Source organism: Cyphomyrmex costatus, unplaced genomic scaffold (assembly GCF_001594065.2).
Source record: "Cyphomyrmex costatus isolate MS0001 unplaced genomic scaffold, Ccosl1.0 scaffold14, whole genome shotgun sequence".
Taxonomy (NCBI): domain Eukaryota; kingdom Metazoa; phylum Arthropoda; class Insecta; order Hymenoptera; family Formicidae; genus Cyphomyrmex; species Cyphomyrmex costatus.
The window spans coordinates 1400622-1415958 of NW_017275390.1; the positions used below are offsets into that span (position 1 = coordinate 1400622).

At 29.9% G+C, this 15337-nt stretch overlaps 1 protein-coding gene across 1 annotated transcript; it reads left to right on the plus strand.

The window, feature by feature from the left end:
- Positions 1 to 6846: 6846 nt before the first annotated feature.
- LOC108782949 (acyl-CoA Delta(11) desaturase-like) lies at positions 6847 to 10030 on the plus strand. Its single transcript, XM_018551350.1, has 5 exons — positions 6847 to 7102; positions 7530 to 7660; positions 7741 to 7946; positions 9450 to 9632; positions 9745 to 10030. The coding sequence occupies exons 1-5, from the start codon at positions 6847 to 6849 to the stop codon at positions 10019 to 10021; spliced, it is 1053 nt and encodes a 350-aa protein (XP_018406852.1). The 3' UTR covers positions 10022 to 10030.
- Positions 10031 to 15337: the final 5307 nt, after the last annotated feature.

Below are 15337 nucleotides of genomic sequence, written 5' to 3' on the forward strand. Positions count from 1 at the left end.
CTGAAAATAAATCTGTAAATAAAATTGCTCTCTTATGTTAGGTTTTTGAAAAATTTATTACTAAATATGCAAAAAATTTGGCATTTTTGAGTTCTTTTGAGTTGAAGTATCTCAAGAACGTGATGTGATGGAGTGATTTTATTTACGAATTTATTTTCAGCAATAAAGAATTTATAAATCACTTAGCTTCATTCGTGCTTTAGTGTCGGACAGTGTAATTAAATAATAATAATAAGCTTAACATTTTTTTTATTATTCTCTTCACTTCATGATTAAAATAAATATACATATTACAAAAGAAAATTGCATCTACATGTTCCGTTTATATTGTAATTCTAGTAAAAGTTCCGATTAGGGGACCAATCTCCAATGATCTTGACCTTGATATATGTTGTCAAGATCATGACCCTGAGTGACCTCCAACAAGTTTGAGCCGTCGCTCGCCCTTCGTTAAAAAGTTATTCAAAAAAAAAGTTCGAAAAATAACGTATTATGTATGTATGTACTTCACACAAAAATCAAATGTTTTGGTTTCATTCAAATAATTTTCAGTGATTAATAGTACATTGTGTAACATGTGTGTTAAAAGTTGTTTATTGTACGACGCGGGCGCAGGAGCGCACGAGTGAAATGAGTGCGCTCCCCCGCGCCCGCGCCGCGCTATAGACAATTATAGCACATGAGTTTTTTTGCACATAGATTTTTTCATCACGAGTGCACTGTGTTAGTAATATGTTATATAATTATAAAGTCGCATGAGCGAAGCGAGTGCGACTTATGGGATGGTGCGTGGGGCGCAGGAAGCAATGGGAGTTCGGGGGGGGGGGGGGGGGGGACCGAAAAAGAAATTAAAATATTTCGTAAATAAATATTTAACAATACAAAATTTTGTATTGCCCATTACTTTTAATTGTAATTGTGAGATTATTACAATTTGAAATTATAAATTTAAACGTTATTGTAAGTCGAATGATATTTATAGATACTGTATTGTCGTAGTTACTTTTATTATTAAAGAAAACTATGCTTACCCCCCCCCCCCCCAGATGCCCCGAAAGGACGCTCCGGTCGCGCGCGCTTCTCCATCTTAAATTTGTACGAGCGCTACCACTGCGTTGCGTTATTTTTCATAACGTAACGCTTTTGCGTGGAGTTAGAGAAATAACTCAACGGCTTGAGGTATTGGCTATTTACCGCACGCAAAAGCGTTGCGGTATAGGGTACATTACGTGCACGCGTGAGAAAAAAATACTAATTCTGCATTACTTTTTGTTTCCATAAAAATTCAAAATATGTTATATTCATTTCTAGCCTTCTTTTTGTAATACCTACACATTTTCTAGAATTATATTATTTTTATTTTTCTTTCAAATATTTATTTTATTATTTATGGAAACATTTTTTGTAGAATTCCTATTATTTTATATGTAACATACGTGTGCGGCGCGCGTGCATTTCGTATTTTGACAAATTTAATTTTCAAGCTAACTCTTATTAGGAATTAAAAGACATGTTACAATACACGTGGATGATTGGCGTTTTCAAAGCATTCGTAATTAAATATTCATTATTTTACCAGAAACGTTGTTGCATAATAATGATTGATTTTAACAGCATCGTATTTGGTGTGTTTGAGTCTTGTTTGTCTTTATATTGTTGTAACAAGCTTTAGACTTTTCTGTTTAAGATGAACTTCTAATCGGATTTTTTATGGGAGATAAAATATTAGCAATATCAAAGATTAAACATATTGATCGCATCTGGAACAGCATAAGGGAATTATCATGAATCGAATGAGACAATACCGCAGCGGTCTAAGCTGGATCACGATCTTCTAAATGATTGCATGTGAATTTATATACTACGTATATAATTTTTCGATTGCGCGCCGAAATTTTTTCAGACATGAAACGCAACACTAATAAACTACTGCAGTAATATCCATAGACTTATTAGATAGACGGAGCGTTCATACGTGAGAAGTTGAAGACAACATTGAAGGACAGCTCTACTCCAGACATAGTTCTGTTTCTCTCTTTCACATTGAGCTGTGGGGGATCAATCAGCTTGAGCGTATTGCGTAATGTCACAACTTTTGGTTTGTGTGCTGAGAGGTTATAAATTCGAGTTTTGCAAAAATATAATATTTTTTAATTATTATTCGAAAATAGAAATACAGCAACAGTTTACGCTGAAGGTTAATTTTTTGAAAATATGTAAATTATAATAAAATAAATTCTATAGAAGTATTAAATGACCTATACTCAGAGGTGTACAATTTTTACTGTTTTGTATGAGAAAATAAAGATTCATAATAATAATAACCATTTAATTATTATATATACAAGCTTATATATTACATACACACTCAAAAATATGTAATAAACTTTAATGTAATTTGTATATGTATAAAATTTTTATATAAAAATAATAAGGTAGGGGAAGCCCGGGCAAAATGGATGCCCTAGACAAATCGAATACTTTTTATTTTCGCTTATCTATCAGAGATGGTGCTATGAATCTCTAGCTGTTGCAGAAATAACCGGTCGCTGACGCTATGAAAATACAAAACGCAATATGATTGCGATTGTTTACGTTTTATATACAAATATACGAAATTGTGTGTTTTCTTACGATTTTCGCTTAGGTACATAACGTAATTATTAGCAATAATTGTTTCTTAATCAGTGTAAATAAATTTTTATAAGAATTCACTGTCTTTAAATGTGCATTAGATGTTAAAATTTTTCACTTGTTGCTGAAACTTATTCTAATTTTTACTAATTTGCGCCAAGTAGGTTCTTTGGGCAAAGTGAGTGGGGGCAAAACGAATAGCACATCATCACTGCTGGACCTAGCTGTAGTGATGTAAACAGAAGACGAGTTAAAAAAGAAAAGTCTGTTAATGATTAAGAAAACGTATGTTACTTCTGTTTGGTGTATTCTCAAGAATACATCGATCCAACCATCCGAAGACTGGATCCAGTGCAATCAGTGCACTAAATGGGCTCATGAAGGCTGCACAACATATAAAGGATTTGGCAGCTACTTTTGTGACGATTGCCAATATTAATTTTGATATTTTTTTATTATATTCTAATTATTCGAGTAATATTCGCTTTACCCAGGTGGGTTGGGTAAAGCGGATGATTTCTCTTTTCTTACATTTTTATTTAAAATACATATAAATGTTCAAGTTTTTCATTTCATTTAATTTTATTTTAAAGTTTATTCTATAATGAAATTTTAAGAATAAAAAAAGTTTCTGATCTTAATTTTAACTATGTCATTTTTCTTCCCAAACCTTAACATATCCACACTGCCCGGGCTTCCCCTACGTATAACAGAAAGTATTAAAAAGGTATAGAAGTATTAAAGCTAAAGTTAAACTTTCAAAGTATAGGAAATAAAGGAAGTATAGGAAAGTATAGGAAAAAAAGTATAGGAAGACAAAGAAAATACTGTACGATATGTAATGTATATTATAATATTTCCACAGTTTTTCGTGTCTGTTTCTTTTAGAAGTTGGAAAGAAACATCTCATCGAATACCATGTTCTGACTTTCAAATGCAGCAAGACCGCACCATTATAAAATTGCAACTTTTAATTTGTAAATTAATGTATGTACAATAATCCGCTGCAATCCGTCGAAGCTCTTGTTATCATTCTCAGTTAACTTAATACTCTCGGATATCTATCTTCGTTGCTCTTGGCTACTCCCCGACCTGCCGCGACGACCAATCAATTCACTACTAGAAAAGAAGAGAACTACTCCGCGACTATTTCCCTCTCTTTCTATCAAGTCTTCAGCTTCTCTCGTATGAACGCTCCGTGTATCTTATAAGTCGTCTTTAATCGTCTTGTACACGGTGAAATGAAAAAAATGTATTTGGCGCAGCGGACAATTCTTAAGATACATATGCCCACACCGGTCGCTATCTTTTTCTTTCGGGCCGGTCATATTATTTCAGCCTGTGCGCAGTCCATACTATATGTCGATGGTTACAATAATTGTCAACCACCATGGTCAAAGTGATGGAGAATCGTCTTGTACACGGTGAAATGAAAAAAATGTATTTGGCGCAGCGGACAATTCTTAAGATACCCTTCGGATACCATAAATATAAAGTAAACGCTAAATTTGTTTTATAAATTTATTTATATTTTCAAAAATAATGAATATTAAACAATAATTATTAACATTAATAATTGTTTTTAATAATATAATAAACACAGCCAAAAAAATAAAACAGACAAAGAAAAACAAATATTGTTTCCGTTTGAATATTGCATAAAAATAGAAATTTTTAAAGAGAGAGAGAGAGAGAGAGAAGTTAAATATATAATATATACTATTTTAAAATAAAAAAAATATATATATACATATATAGAAATACAAATTTTCTATATACATTAATTTTGACTCATTGCTCTATCAACGTAAGAACGTAATTAGGGCATAAATGGATTAAAAACCTAATTGTTCTTCTTGTATATGAAAATAATTGTGACGTTTTATATTTACAATAATTATAGGAATAGATATATTTCGTATTACAATATTATTAATATAACAACACAATATTAATAAGATGCATAATAAAAGAGTGTAGTTAAGTCATTGTGTACGTACTCATATAATTACTTGCGTTAGCACAAATGCACATTCAACTGTTTTAAATGAAGCAATGTGCTGACAGTACAATTTATAAAAGTGCATAAGATTGCAACTTTAGAAAACAATTCACCATGATTCGAACATATAATTAAGAACTACTAGTCAGAGTCAGATAAACGGTACAAGTGCTTTATATCTCTACTGTGAATTAATAATAATATATTTGACACAAATAGACACAATTTTCTTATAAAACCTGTGTGTTTATTTAAACTGTGCAAGATTTTTACATAAATTGTTATTTTTCATAAATACGCTGCTACATGTTAAAAAACATTATCGATATTTAAACCTTTTCTCTTTAAATTAGAATTGCAAATGAGTGATTTTACAATTAGTTATTTTAATAAATAATAATATAATTATTAATACAGTGTAACAGGCAACGAGCCAAAATAAAAACAATACAATTCAAGAGAAACAAAGACAATATATTAAATAAACAATAAACAAGTAAAACAATTTTATTGTTTTATTAAATTTTGTTTTTATTTTGGCTCGTTTTTTTGTCCGTTACACTATATTAATTTTTATATATTATTATCGAGCTTTCTCTCAATATTATTAACGTTAATAAATTTATTACACGTAGGCAAAATGATACGTTATAATCAATATAATTTTTATTTTACTTTTTCGTTCATACGATTTCATTTTGGCTCAGAATCCTGCGCATATTTAAAGAAATTTTGTAGTTTAATTAAGTTGAGCGTTAACATTAGAGTCCGTATTAGATTTATAAAACATTGTATTAAATTTAATTTAGTTCCGCTACATTTACATAGATTTTTAAACTTTAATCCCATTTGAGTTTATGATAGCTTTTCGTATGGTCTTAATTCCACTTATTTCATTTTTAATTAAAAATTAAAAACAAATTTTTGGGACCCCAATGGAATCCCCTCTCTCTCCAATAGTATCTAATATTGTAATGCAGGATTTAGAAGAAATTGCCATTGATATGTTGCCGGTCCGTTTGCCTTTTTATATCCGATATGTTGATATTATTTTAGCTGCTCCTTCTGAGTCTGTCAATAATATGTTAACAATTTTTAATTCCTTGCATACACCAGATTATAGTTTAAAGTGGAGGTTGGTACGGATTGTGTTGCGGTACTTGTTATTATAAATCGTTTTTTCATCCTTTGCAATTTGCTCCAGTTGAGACTTACAATACTTTTTCTTTTCACAAGGTAATTTATTTTTATTTTAATTATAATTCTTAATGACGATATTTTATATTATTTTTAAAGAGTATAAAATATATATATAATATTACATACATATGTGCGGCCAGTTTGACATTAATTTTTTTATTATACTGCGATACTTTTTAGATAATATTGTTTGTGTAACCTTTGACTAACAAATACATTTTACATAATAGACAACCATAATTTTTACCTAACGATTATGATTTACTTCTATGGTTCAAGCATCCAAATTTATAATATAACATACAAGAATCTTTTGTAAAAATTCCATTATTAAAATCTAAAATTTGTTAACATTCAGAATGACCCGATCAGTGTCGAAACATTTGTTCTACTTGTTTATTGTTCATTTAATATAATGTCTTTGTTTCTCTTAAATTTAATTGCTTTTATTTTGACTCGTTGCCCGTTACACTGTATTAATTTTTATATACTATTTTTTGTCGAGCCTTCTCTCAATATTATTAATAATATAATTGCTATACTGGTAATTTAAGGATAACTGCTACAATAACTAATTCATTAAATAAAAGTAATTATATTTTAATTTAAAAAATATCAGTTATATTATAAGTATGAACGTCGTTTGAGCAGTTTGGACGAATAGAATACACCCTTAAAAAATTTCCGAATATTGGAGAACAAATTATTTTGGATACTGCGTTTCATTAATTAGAATAACAATGTGTCTTCTTCATTTTGTACATTGTAAAAAATGAAATGTTAATTTTAACTCAAAGACGTTAAAAGAATGTTAATTTTAACATTTTTGCATGTTTCAAAAAATTCACTCAACGTCTTTGAGTTAAAATTAACATTTTATTTTTTATAGTGTATGAATAACAAATTTATTCGTCAATTATTGATTTGAAGATCAAAAATGACAGCCTGCTATATAATTGTTAACAGCGTGAAGCAAATTTTCTGGATTCTCGATTCAGTAATCTGAAAATATGGCACCAAATATTTCAAGCACAGATTCAAAAATACTTATGGAGGAAAATACACAAAATGAAAAACCTTCGATTACTACAAAGACGCTAGATAATAAAAATAACAAACAAAACAGAAGCAAGAGCTATACGAGAAGCTGGTTCAACGCAGAGCTGAAATGGTTTAACATCTTAGGTCTTAGTTTTTTCCACTTATACTTCGTACATGTCGTTTTTACTTTTAACTTTTTTGAAAATCTGCTGACGACAACTTGGAGTAAGTATTCTCTAAAAAATTCTTTCGTTAATTTAATTTCTTGACTTCTTACAAAAGATTACATAATAAAAAAGTAAAATTTATCTGCTATAACAATTTGATTAAAATTGTATTGCATGTTTATCAAAAATACAAAAAGTTGTTTTTCTTACATAAACGACAGCTGATTGAAAGTCAATTGATTAGATTTACGCGAAAAGACACGTAGTACAAGTTTAACAAAATAGATCAGTAAATAGCTGTTAAAAATTTCTCATTTCCATCGTATTAATATCAACTGTGTTATAAATTACTATATAGTGAATTGTCAAATGTCACAAAAACAATGTTACTTACACGGTGCTCTTAAAAAATACGGTTTAACTTATTATAAACAGTTTTAAAACGTGTGATGTCATTTAACTGCACCGATCCTTTTTGTTTCAAGTGTATGTCATGGGTTTAATAGGAGGAATTGGTGTCACTGCTGGTGTTCATCGTTTATGGACTCACAAAGCTTATAAGGCAAAATGGCAGCTTAGAACTATTCTTGCTATTTTCTATGCTTCAGCAGGCATGGTAGACGAACGGTTATAATTATCATATTATACATTGTATGGCGGAATAATTTTCCTTCCTAATTAAATCCTTTCACATAGAATAACATTTATGAATGGGTACGAGATCATCGAATACATCACAAATACACGGATACGAATGCAGATCCGCACAATAGTAACCGAGGATTCTTTTTTTCCCATGTTGGTTGGTTGATGATGAAGAAACATTCAGATGTGATTGAAAAGGGTCGTCAAGTTGACATGAGCGATATATTGGCTGATCCTATTGCTGTATTTAGTATCAAGTAAGTGCAAAAATTTAATTATGCGAAATGGTTTTATACTGTAGAAGACAAAAGAAATTAAAAGATAGGATTTGATTCATCTCAAAAGTGTATTTATTATTTCAATTTCTTTCTCAATTTTAAAAAGCTTTTTACGAAAATTTTTTTATGTAATATATATATCGGGTGGGGCAATAACTTTGCCCACCTTGAATATCTCCGCTATTTTTAGAGATATGAAAATATTGTTATTACAAAAGTTGTAGGGCATCAAGAGAACTATAACATATGCTAGTCATAATTTTTTTAGGTGGAAGCGCTTCTGAGATTTCAAGGTCATTTTTTTAAATGGAATTATATTAATTTTTTTCACTATATGATTCCCCTAATTATTCTGTACATAAAAGTATTAAGATGGAGATATAAAAAAACCAATAGTTTATGAGATATTTTACACATTCTTTTGGTGCATACTGACAAAAAATGTTTAATAATTCGTGAACTATTGACTTTTTGATAATCGTACCTTAATGCTTTTGTAAACAGTATAATGAGGTGAATCAATTGGTGTAAAGAAAACAGATAGTTGCTTATTTCTCAATTATCCATTTTGCATACATATTTTTTTATAGCACCTATGCGTTTTCTTCACACCAATTGATTCATCTCATTATACTGTTTACAAAAGCATTATGGTACGATTATCAAAAAGTCAATAGTTCACGAGTTATTAAACATTTTTTGTCAATATGCATCAAAAGAATGTGTAAAATAACTCGTAAACTATTGATTTTTTTTATATCTCTACCTTAATACTTTTATGTACATACAGAATAATTACGACTCCTTTCATCTCCTTATGTGGAGCATAGGACGTCTATAGGCCTCTTCTTCTTTTGTCCGAGGCCTATATTCGTTTCTCAAATCAGATTGTTTTTCGAATTTGTGGGTGATTGATCCACAGAATCCTACCTCAGTCAAATGTTAGAGACAAATATCTATAACTAATATGTATACTGATGTATAGGACCTACAGTTTAACGCCGAATCCGAACGGCGCTGATGATCATAGATCTTTTGATCACCAGGTGGAGCCATTTTTTGGCTCATTAAACGCGAAAAATCGCGTTTGGGCGCACGTGGGATTGAACTCGGGTCTACATATCGCGAGTCAATCGCACCGAGCGGTGAGCTACTCGACGCCACGTACAGAATAATTAGGGGAATCATATAGTGAAAAAAATTCATATAATTCCATTTAAAAAAATGTAGTTGACCTTGAAATCCCCGAAGTGCCTCCACCTAAAAAAATTATGACTAGCATATGTTATGTGATATAGTTCTCTTGATGCCCTACAACTTTTGTAATAACAATATTTTCATATCTCTAAAAATAGCGGAGATATTCAAGGTGGACAAAGTTATTGCCCCACCCGGTATACACATATATATATAGTATATATATTATACATATATAACTGTAATGAAGATTATATGTCGTAATTCATTTATGATATTTTGCAGATATTTCTCGATATTAAAATTTACGGTTGCTTTCCTACTTCCGATAATGTTACCTGTGTATGGATGGAATGATACTTGGTATAGAGCTTTCGCATCGCAGTTTATTCGTTATGTAATCCTTTTAAATATTATATGGAGCGTCAACAGTGCGGCTCATATTTGGGGTTCAAAGCCATATAATGCGTAAGATAATTAATATAAAAATTGTTTACATATAAAGTTAATAAAAAAATTTTAAGAAATTTTTATCATTTTGTATTAACAAAAACTTTTTATCTTCTTTTTTAAATGCCAGGCACATAAATCCAACGGAGAACCGATGGCTCAGCTTTTTTACCTTTGGTGAAGGAGGAGGGCACAATTATCATCATGTCTTTCCATGGGACTATAAGACTTCCGAGTTTTACAATTCCACAACCACAAATTTCATCAATTTTTTTGCAAAAATCGGGTGGGCGTATGATCTCAAACAACCGTCGCAAGAGTTTGTAAAGACTATCGCGATGAAAAAGGGTGATGGAAGCCATTCTTTATGGAATGCTGTACCAGATCCAGCTTGTAAAACTGAATAATAAAAACGATTAAGAGTTGTTTTGCGATAGAGATTTTTTATTAGATTAGTTAAATAAAAACAATACAATGGTCTCAATTAAAATTTTTTTTATGCACGAATATATTATATGAGTATATGTATAAACTTTACACACACACACACACACACACACACACACATTTATATATGTGCATGCATGAAAATTTTTACCGCGCAGATATATATAGGATAAATTATAGATAAAAACTGATATTTAAAAACAAGAATCTCAAAATATCAAAGTCACATCAGAAAAAACATTTGTACTAATTCGATAATCACAAAGAGTGAGTCACAAATCATAAATTTTGATGAGATAAGGTGAAGATTTTGGATTAATTCAAAATAAAATAAACAAATTATTAGAAATGTATAACACAATAAAGAAATAATGCCTATAATGATCAAAACTGGATTTCAAGTACTTTAAATAATTTATTAGAACTGTATAACACAATAAAGAAATAATGCCTATAATGATCAAAACTGGATTTCAAGTACTTTAAATAATTTTATGTAAATTTATATATCACACACACACATTTTGTAGTCTCTTGAATTGTGCGCCGAATTAACTTTTCGAACTTAAAAACGCAACCGAACTATTATAGTAATATTAGTGTAGCAATAATATACAGGATGTTTGAGAAGTAATGAAAAATTAAACAAACAATTTAATTATCATCATATCTTAAAATTGGCGTGTCACGCTTTTTTGAAGCCTCTATTCGTTGAGGCTGTTGGAATTCTCTGATTTTGATGTGGTTTCGTATTCGGGGGTTTTGGGGTCGATTATTTCGAATCTGTACTCAAAAATTGAAAATTCGAAATGGTGGATTCAATATGGCGGACGTAAAATTAACGTAAATCCTAAAGATTGTTCGATTTTGGTGAAATTAGGTATATTGGTGATTTAGGGCGCGTTCGTTACGAATCCGTTCTCAAAAATTGAAAGTTCGAAATAGTTGATCCAATATGGCGGACAGAAATCCTTAAGATTCTTCGATTTTGTTGAAATTTGGTTACAGGTGGTTTTTGGGGACGTTCGTTACGAATCCGTATTTAAAAACTGAAAGTTCAAAATGGCGTTTTGATTCAGTTTTCTAAAATCTGTTTTCGTTAATCTGGCGGATGGAATATAAGGGGGATTTTGGTTTTAGTGTTTTTGAAGTCGAATTTAAAATTAGCAAAAAAAGCCCTTCAAGAATATGTACTTGATTTTTCATTTGCTGCTATTTTTCTTTGTGGATGTGCCAACTTTAGTCTTAAGTCAGCACAGCCACACTGTGGATCGAATCCTTCGACGTAAACGATGAGCAAAAAAATCGGATTCTTAGAGCAAATAATTCTAGAAACATTTTGAGACCAAAATGATCCAGGCAATTGATTGCTTTAATATACTTTACTCTTGTACGCGACCCAGCACAGCCACACTGTGGGTCGAATTTTTCGACATAAACGGTGAATAAAAAAATAAACTAAATATTGTTTATCAAAATGGTAGAATTAATGTGGCGATCGAAAACAATAATGAAATTCTAAAGGTTTTTAAATTTCAGGGAAATTTTGTATTAGTAGAAATTAGAGGAGTTGTTGATTTCAAAACAAGTTTCAAAGAAACATCATTCATAATATTTAAAAAGAACATAATGGACCATCGCGCGCATAGCGCGCGCAAGGAATGTGCTAGTTTAATTAAATCATAGGATCGTGAGAATTAAAACCAATGAGAAATAAGCCGTAATGATCAAGCTGGATCTTGAGTATTTCTATAATTATGTATGAATTTATAATACTGCGTAAATTTTTAATTGTCCGCCGAATTTTTTTCAGATTTGAAACGCAAACTCTACTAAATTATCACAGTAATATCACGAAATTGATTAACAGTTTAACAAGTTTTGATGCTCTTTTACACATCTTAGATCCATCTTAATAATGTTGAATGTGTGTGTGTGTGTGTGACATATGAAACTCTAAATAATTAATATCTCATAATATTAAGAGACAAAGTAACAGCCTTAATTTCCAAACAAATAGGCCTTCACAAAGGATGTATATCGATTATAAACAATATGTGACTTTGCGGTACCAAGAACATTAATATTCTAATATTACTCTAATATTGCTCAGTCGTTGTCGGTTGGTGTAGTTCTTAATTTTTGACTTTGTAGGTAGTTATGTTTTTCGACTTCTTGAATTGTGACTAAGTTTTTTATCATCATCGAATTTTTAAAAGTTGATGATACGATTAAACTTATAATAACTTTATCAACTCACACCGCGACTGATTATTATTTGATTTTTTATTACATTACTCTAATGTGCATTTTATTATTTAATATAAATTTTAAACATGATATTATGAGAAACACATTTTGAGTGTTGACTAGATAAGTTATTCATTGAGATAACAAATTTGTTCATTACATTTAAATTTATTATACCACGTTTCATCACACCATATTATCGATTTTGTCAACAATTGATTTGCTAATCTTTTGTCAGCGAATTTGTTCTCCCGGTGAGTCACTCATCAGTAGCACAAGAATACATTTATAATTTTACTGTCACTACGAATACAATAGATATATTTTATACATTTAAAAAAGACTCAAAACAGGAGCCGAAACATGTTATGTATATATGCAGTTTAATTTTGTTTTAATTATATTTTAATTTTTCAAATGTAAAAATTTTTTATTAATTCTATTTACCGACGACTCTCGGATTTGCCATTTACTTTATTTTTATTACTATTTTGACATCGATAACTTTGTTTTATTATTATTTATTTCAATTGTTCATTTAAAGAACAAAAATAACAAAGCAAAATGTGGTTATAGTGTGAAGCTGATTTTTGGATTTTTGGTTTAGAAATCCGAAAATAAAGATGACTCCAAATATTTTAAGCACAGATTCAAAAATACTTACGGAAATAGATTTACAAAGTGAGAAATTTTCGATTACTAACAATAAGATGATAGATAATGAAAATAACATACAAAATAGAGATGAAGACTATACAAAAACTGAAGGCTGGTTCAAGACAGAGCTGAAATGGTTTAACATCTTAGATCATAGTTTTCTCCACTTATACTTATATGCCTGTTTTACTTTTAACTTTTTCGAAAATCTGCTGATGACAACTTGGAGTAAGTATTCTTTAAAAAATTCTTTTTTTAATTTGATTCCTTGACATTCTATAGAAACTACATAATAAAAAGATAAAATTTAGACCATCAATGCATTAATCATTTCTTACAATCTTTTTATAAAGATACATCCAAATGTAATTTGATTAAAATTCAATAATATGAAGTCTTATTTGGACCGTGAGAGTTTCAAATTAAATACCGATGAGGATAAGCCATTGACGGTCAACCTGAATCTTGGATGCATCTAATATAATTATCGAGTGAATTTATATACTATGTATGTAGATAATGCGATTTCTGTGATATAATTGATTTTATGTCTTTTGTCGACCAACTTGAGACATACTCAATTATTCGAACTAATGTACATATTATCACCTGAAGAAGTGGTAGTTTTGCCTCAGATTGGTTGTATATTACATACGGCGGGAGAACATCATTGTTTGCAACTCTGAGTAATTTTTAAATTTATATTGTATTTGTCGCTGATGATCATCCGAAACTAAGGATCGAAACGTTCGACATAATATCTATGTTATAGATTTTGAGATTATATATTTTGCGCACTACTAACAGCGTTGACTCTTAATAGCCTTTATGTATTTATTTAATTTTTTGTATTGTTTTAAAACATATAAGAGTCTATAATTCAATTATATTATTAATTTATTAAATTTTTTATGACAATATTAAAAATAATTATATTAAAAACATCCAAGATCCAGCTTGACTGTAAATGGCTTATTCTCATCGGTATTTAGTTTGATTAAAATTGTAATGTATATTAATAAAAAAAATATCACGATTTTACGATTTTTAATATGAACAACGGCCAATTATTTAAACAAATAATACAAGCTTAACGGTTGACAAAAAGTTGTTTTGCAATTTAATATAAAATATAAACGTTGTGACCTAGTCTTATAGGTATTAAATTATCGAATTAGCATTGGCATTTATGCTCCTTTTTACATTATACAATCAATATTATACAAAAAAATAAGAAGTCTTACAAAACAACTTTTTGTCAACCGTTACTAATTCCAATTATTAATTCAATAATGTAATATAAAATATAAATGTTTTGACCTTTACTAGGTCATTCTTGATATTTAAAATTATTGTTTAGTACATAAATAAAATTATATTCAAAAATAAATCGTGTTAATTTCACAGGCCCACAAAAAAAAAAAATTTTTTTGTGCTGGGATCCAGACCATACCAATCCGACGTATTTTGAGCTGCTAAACACGAATCTGCAGTCAAAAATGGGGGTTGCTGGGTGAATATCAATAATACGACAAATTTCGTTCAACATATGATTCTTTATAATCTTCTAATGGCACGTTATACAGAAATATTCGGGTAATCAAAAGAAAAAAGAATGGAAGAGATATTTCATGTAACATTACAAATGCTGCAATTACGTTATGTACATACGCCGCATGTAAATGCAACACTTTTTCAGGCGCCGCGTCGGGCCGCCACGGATAGAAAACTTTTCAATTCGCGACTTCGGAGACCTGTTCACTTTGAAATTGAGTGCCAGCAAGCAATAACAATATAGGAGCTAGAACCAGCGGATGGGTCAGTAGTAAAAGTCAGAAAAAATTAAATCTCGAAAATGAATTTAAAACATACTATCATGTAGGGAATGTAAAAACTCATTTAATATTTTGTAGGCAAGTAAAATCAAAAGTAAATCAAAAATCGTGTAAGGAAGCACAATCCAATTTAAATCCCAGATTTGAGATTTGAGATTGTTCAAAAAGAAATACTCTATTAAGAGTTCGTATTCATTGTAATATTTAAGTGTCGTATTCGACATCACAGACTCAAAAATATCGAGTAAATCGTTTTTCACATAAATACGCATGTTTGATCTATCACTTTGTATATTACATTTTTGATTCCATATTTGCATTTATCGATAGGTATATAAGAAACGTAAGTACACCTTGTGCTGTATATATCTGGTGATGACTTTCCCAACATAATTCTGAAAAACAACGCAGAATTCCACTAGCACCTGAGAAAAGTCATATTCATTCTTTTAACACTTTGTCACTATAAAAACATATTTTTTTACGATTTTTGAGGCTATGTCTGAAATTCATGGGCGACCGATATTTTTTTTT

Bases quoted from the DNA above. Each gene is read 5' to 3' on its own strand.
- LOC108782949 (XM_018551350.1), top strand. From the start codon at position 6,847: ATGGCACCAAATATTTCAAGCACAGATTCAAAAATACTTATGGAGGAA. The intron at 7,103-7,529 runs GTAAGTATTCTC...TTTTGTTTCAAG, and splicing joins TCTGCTGACGACAACTTGGA to TGTATGTCATGGGTTTAATA. The intron at 7,661-7,740 runs GTAGACGAACGG...CCTTTCACATAG, and splicing joins TCTATGCTTCAGCAGGCATG to AATAACATTTATGAATGGGT.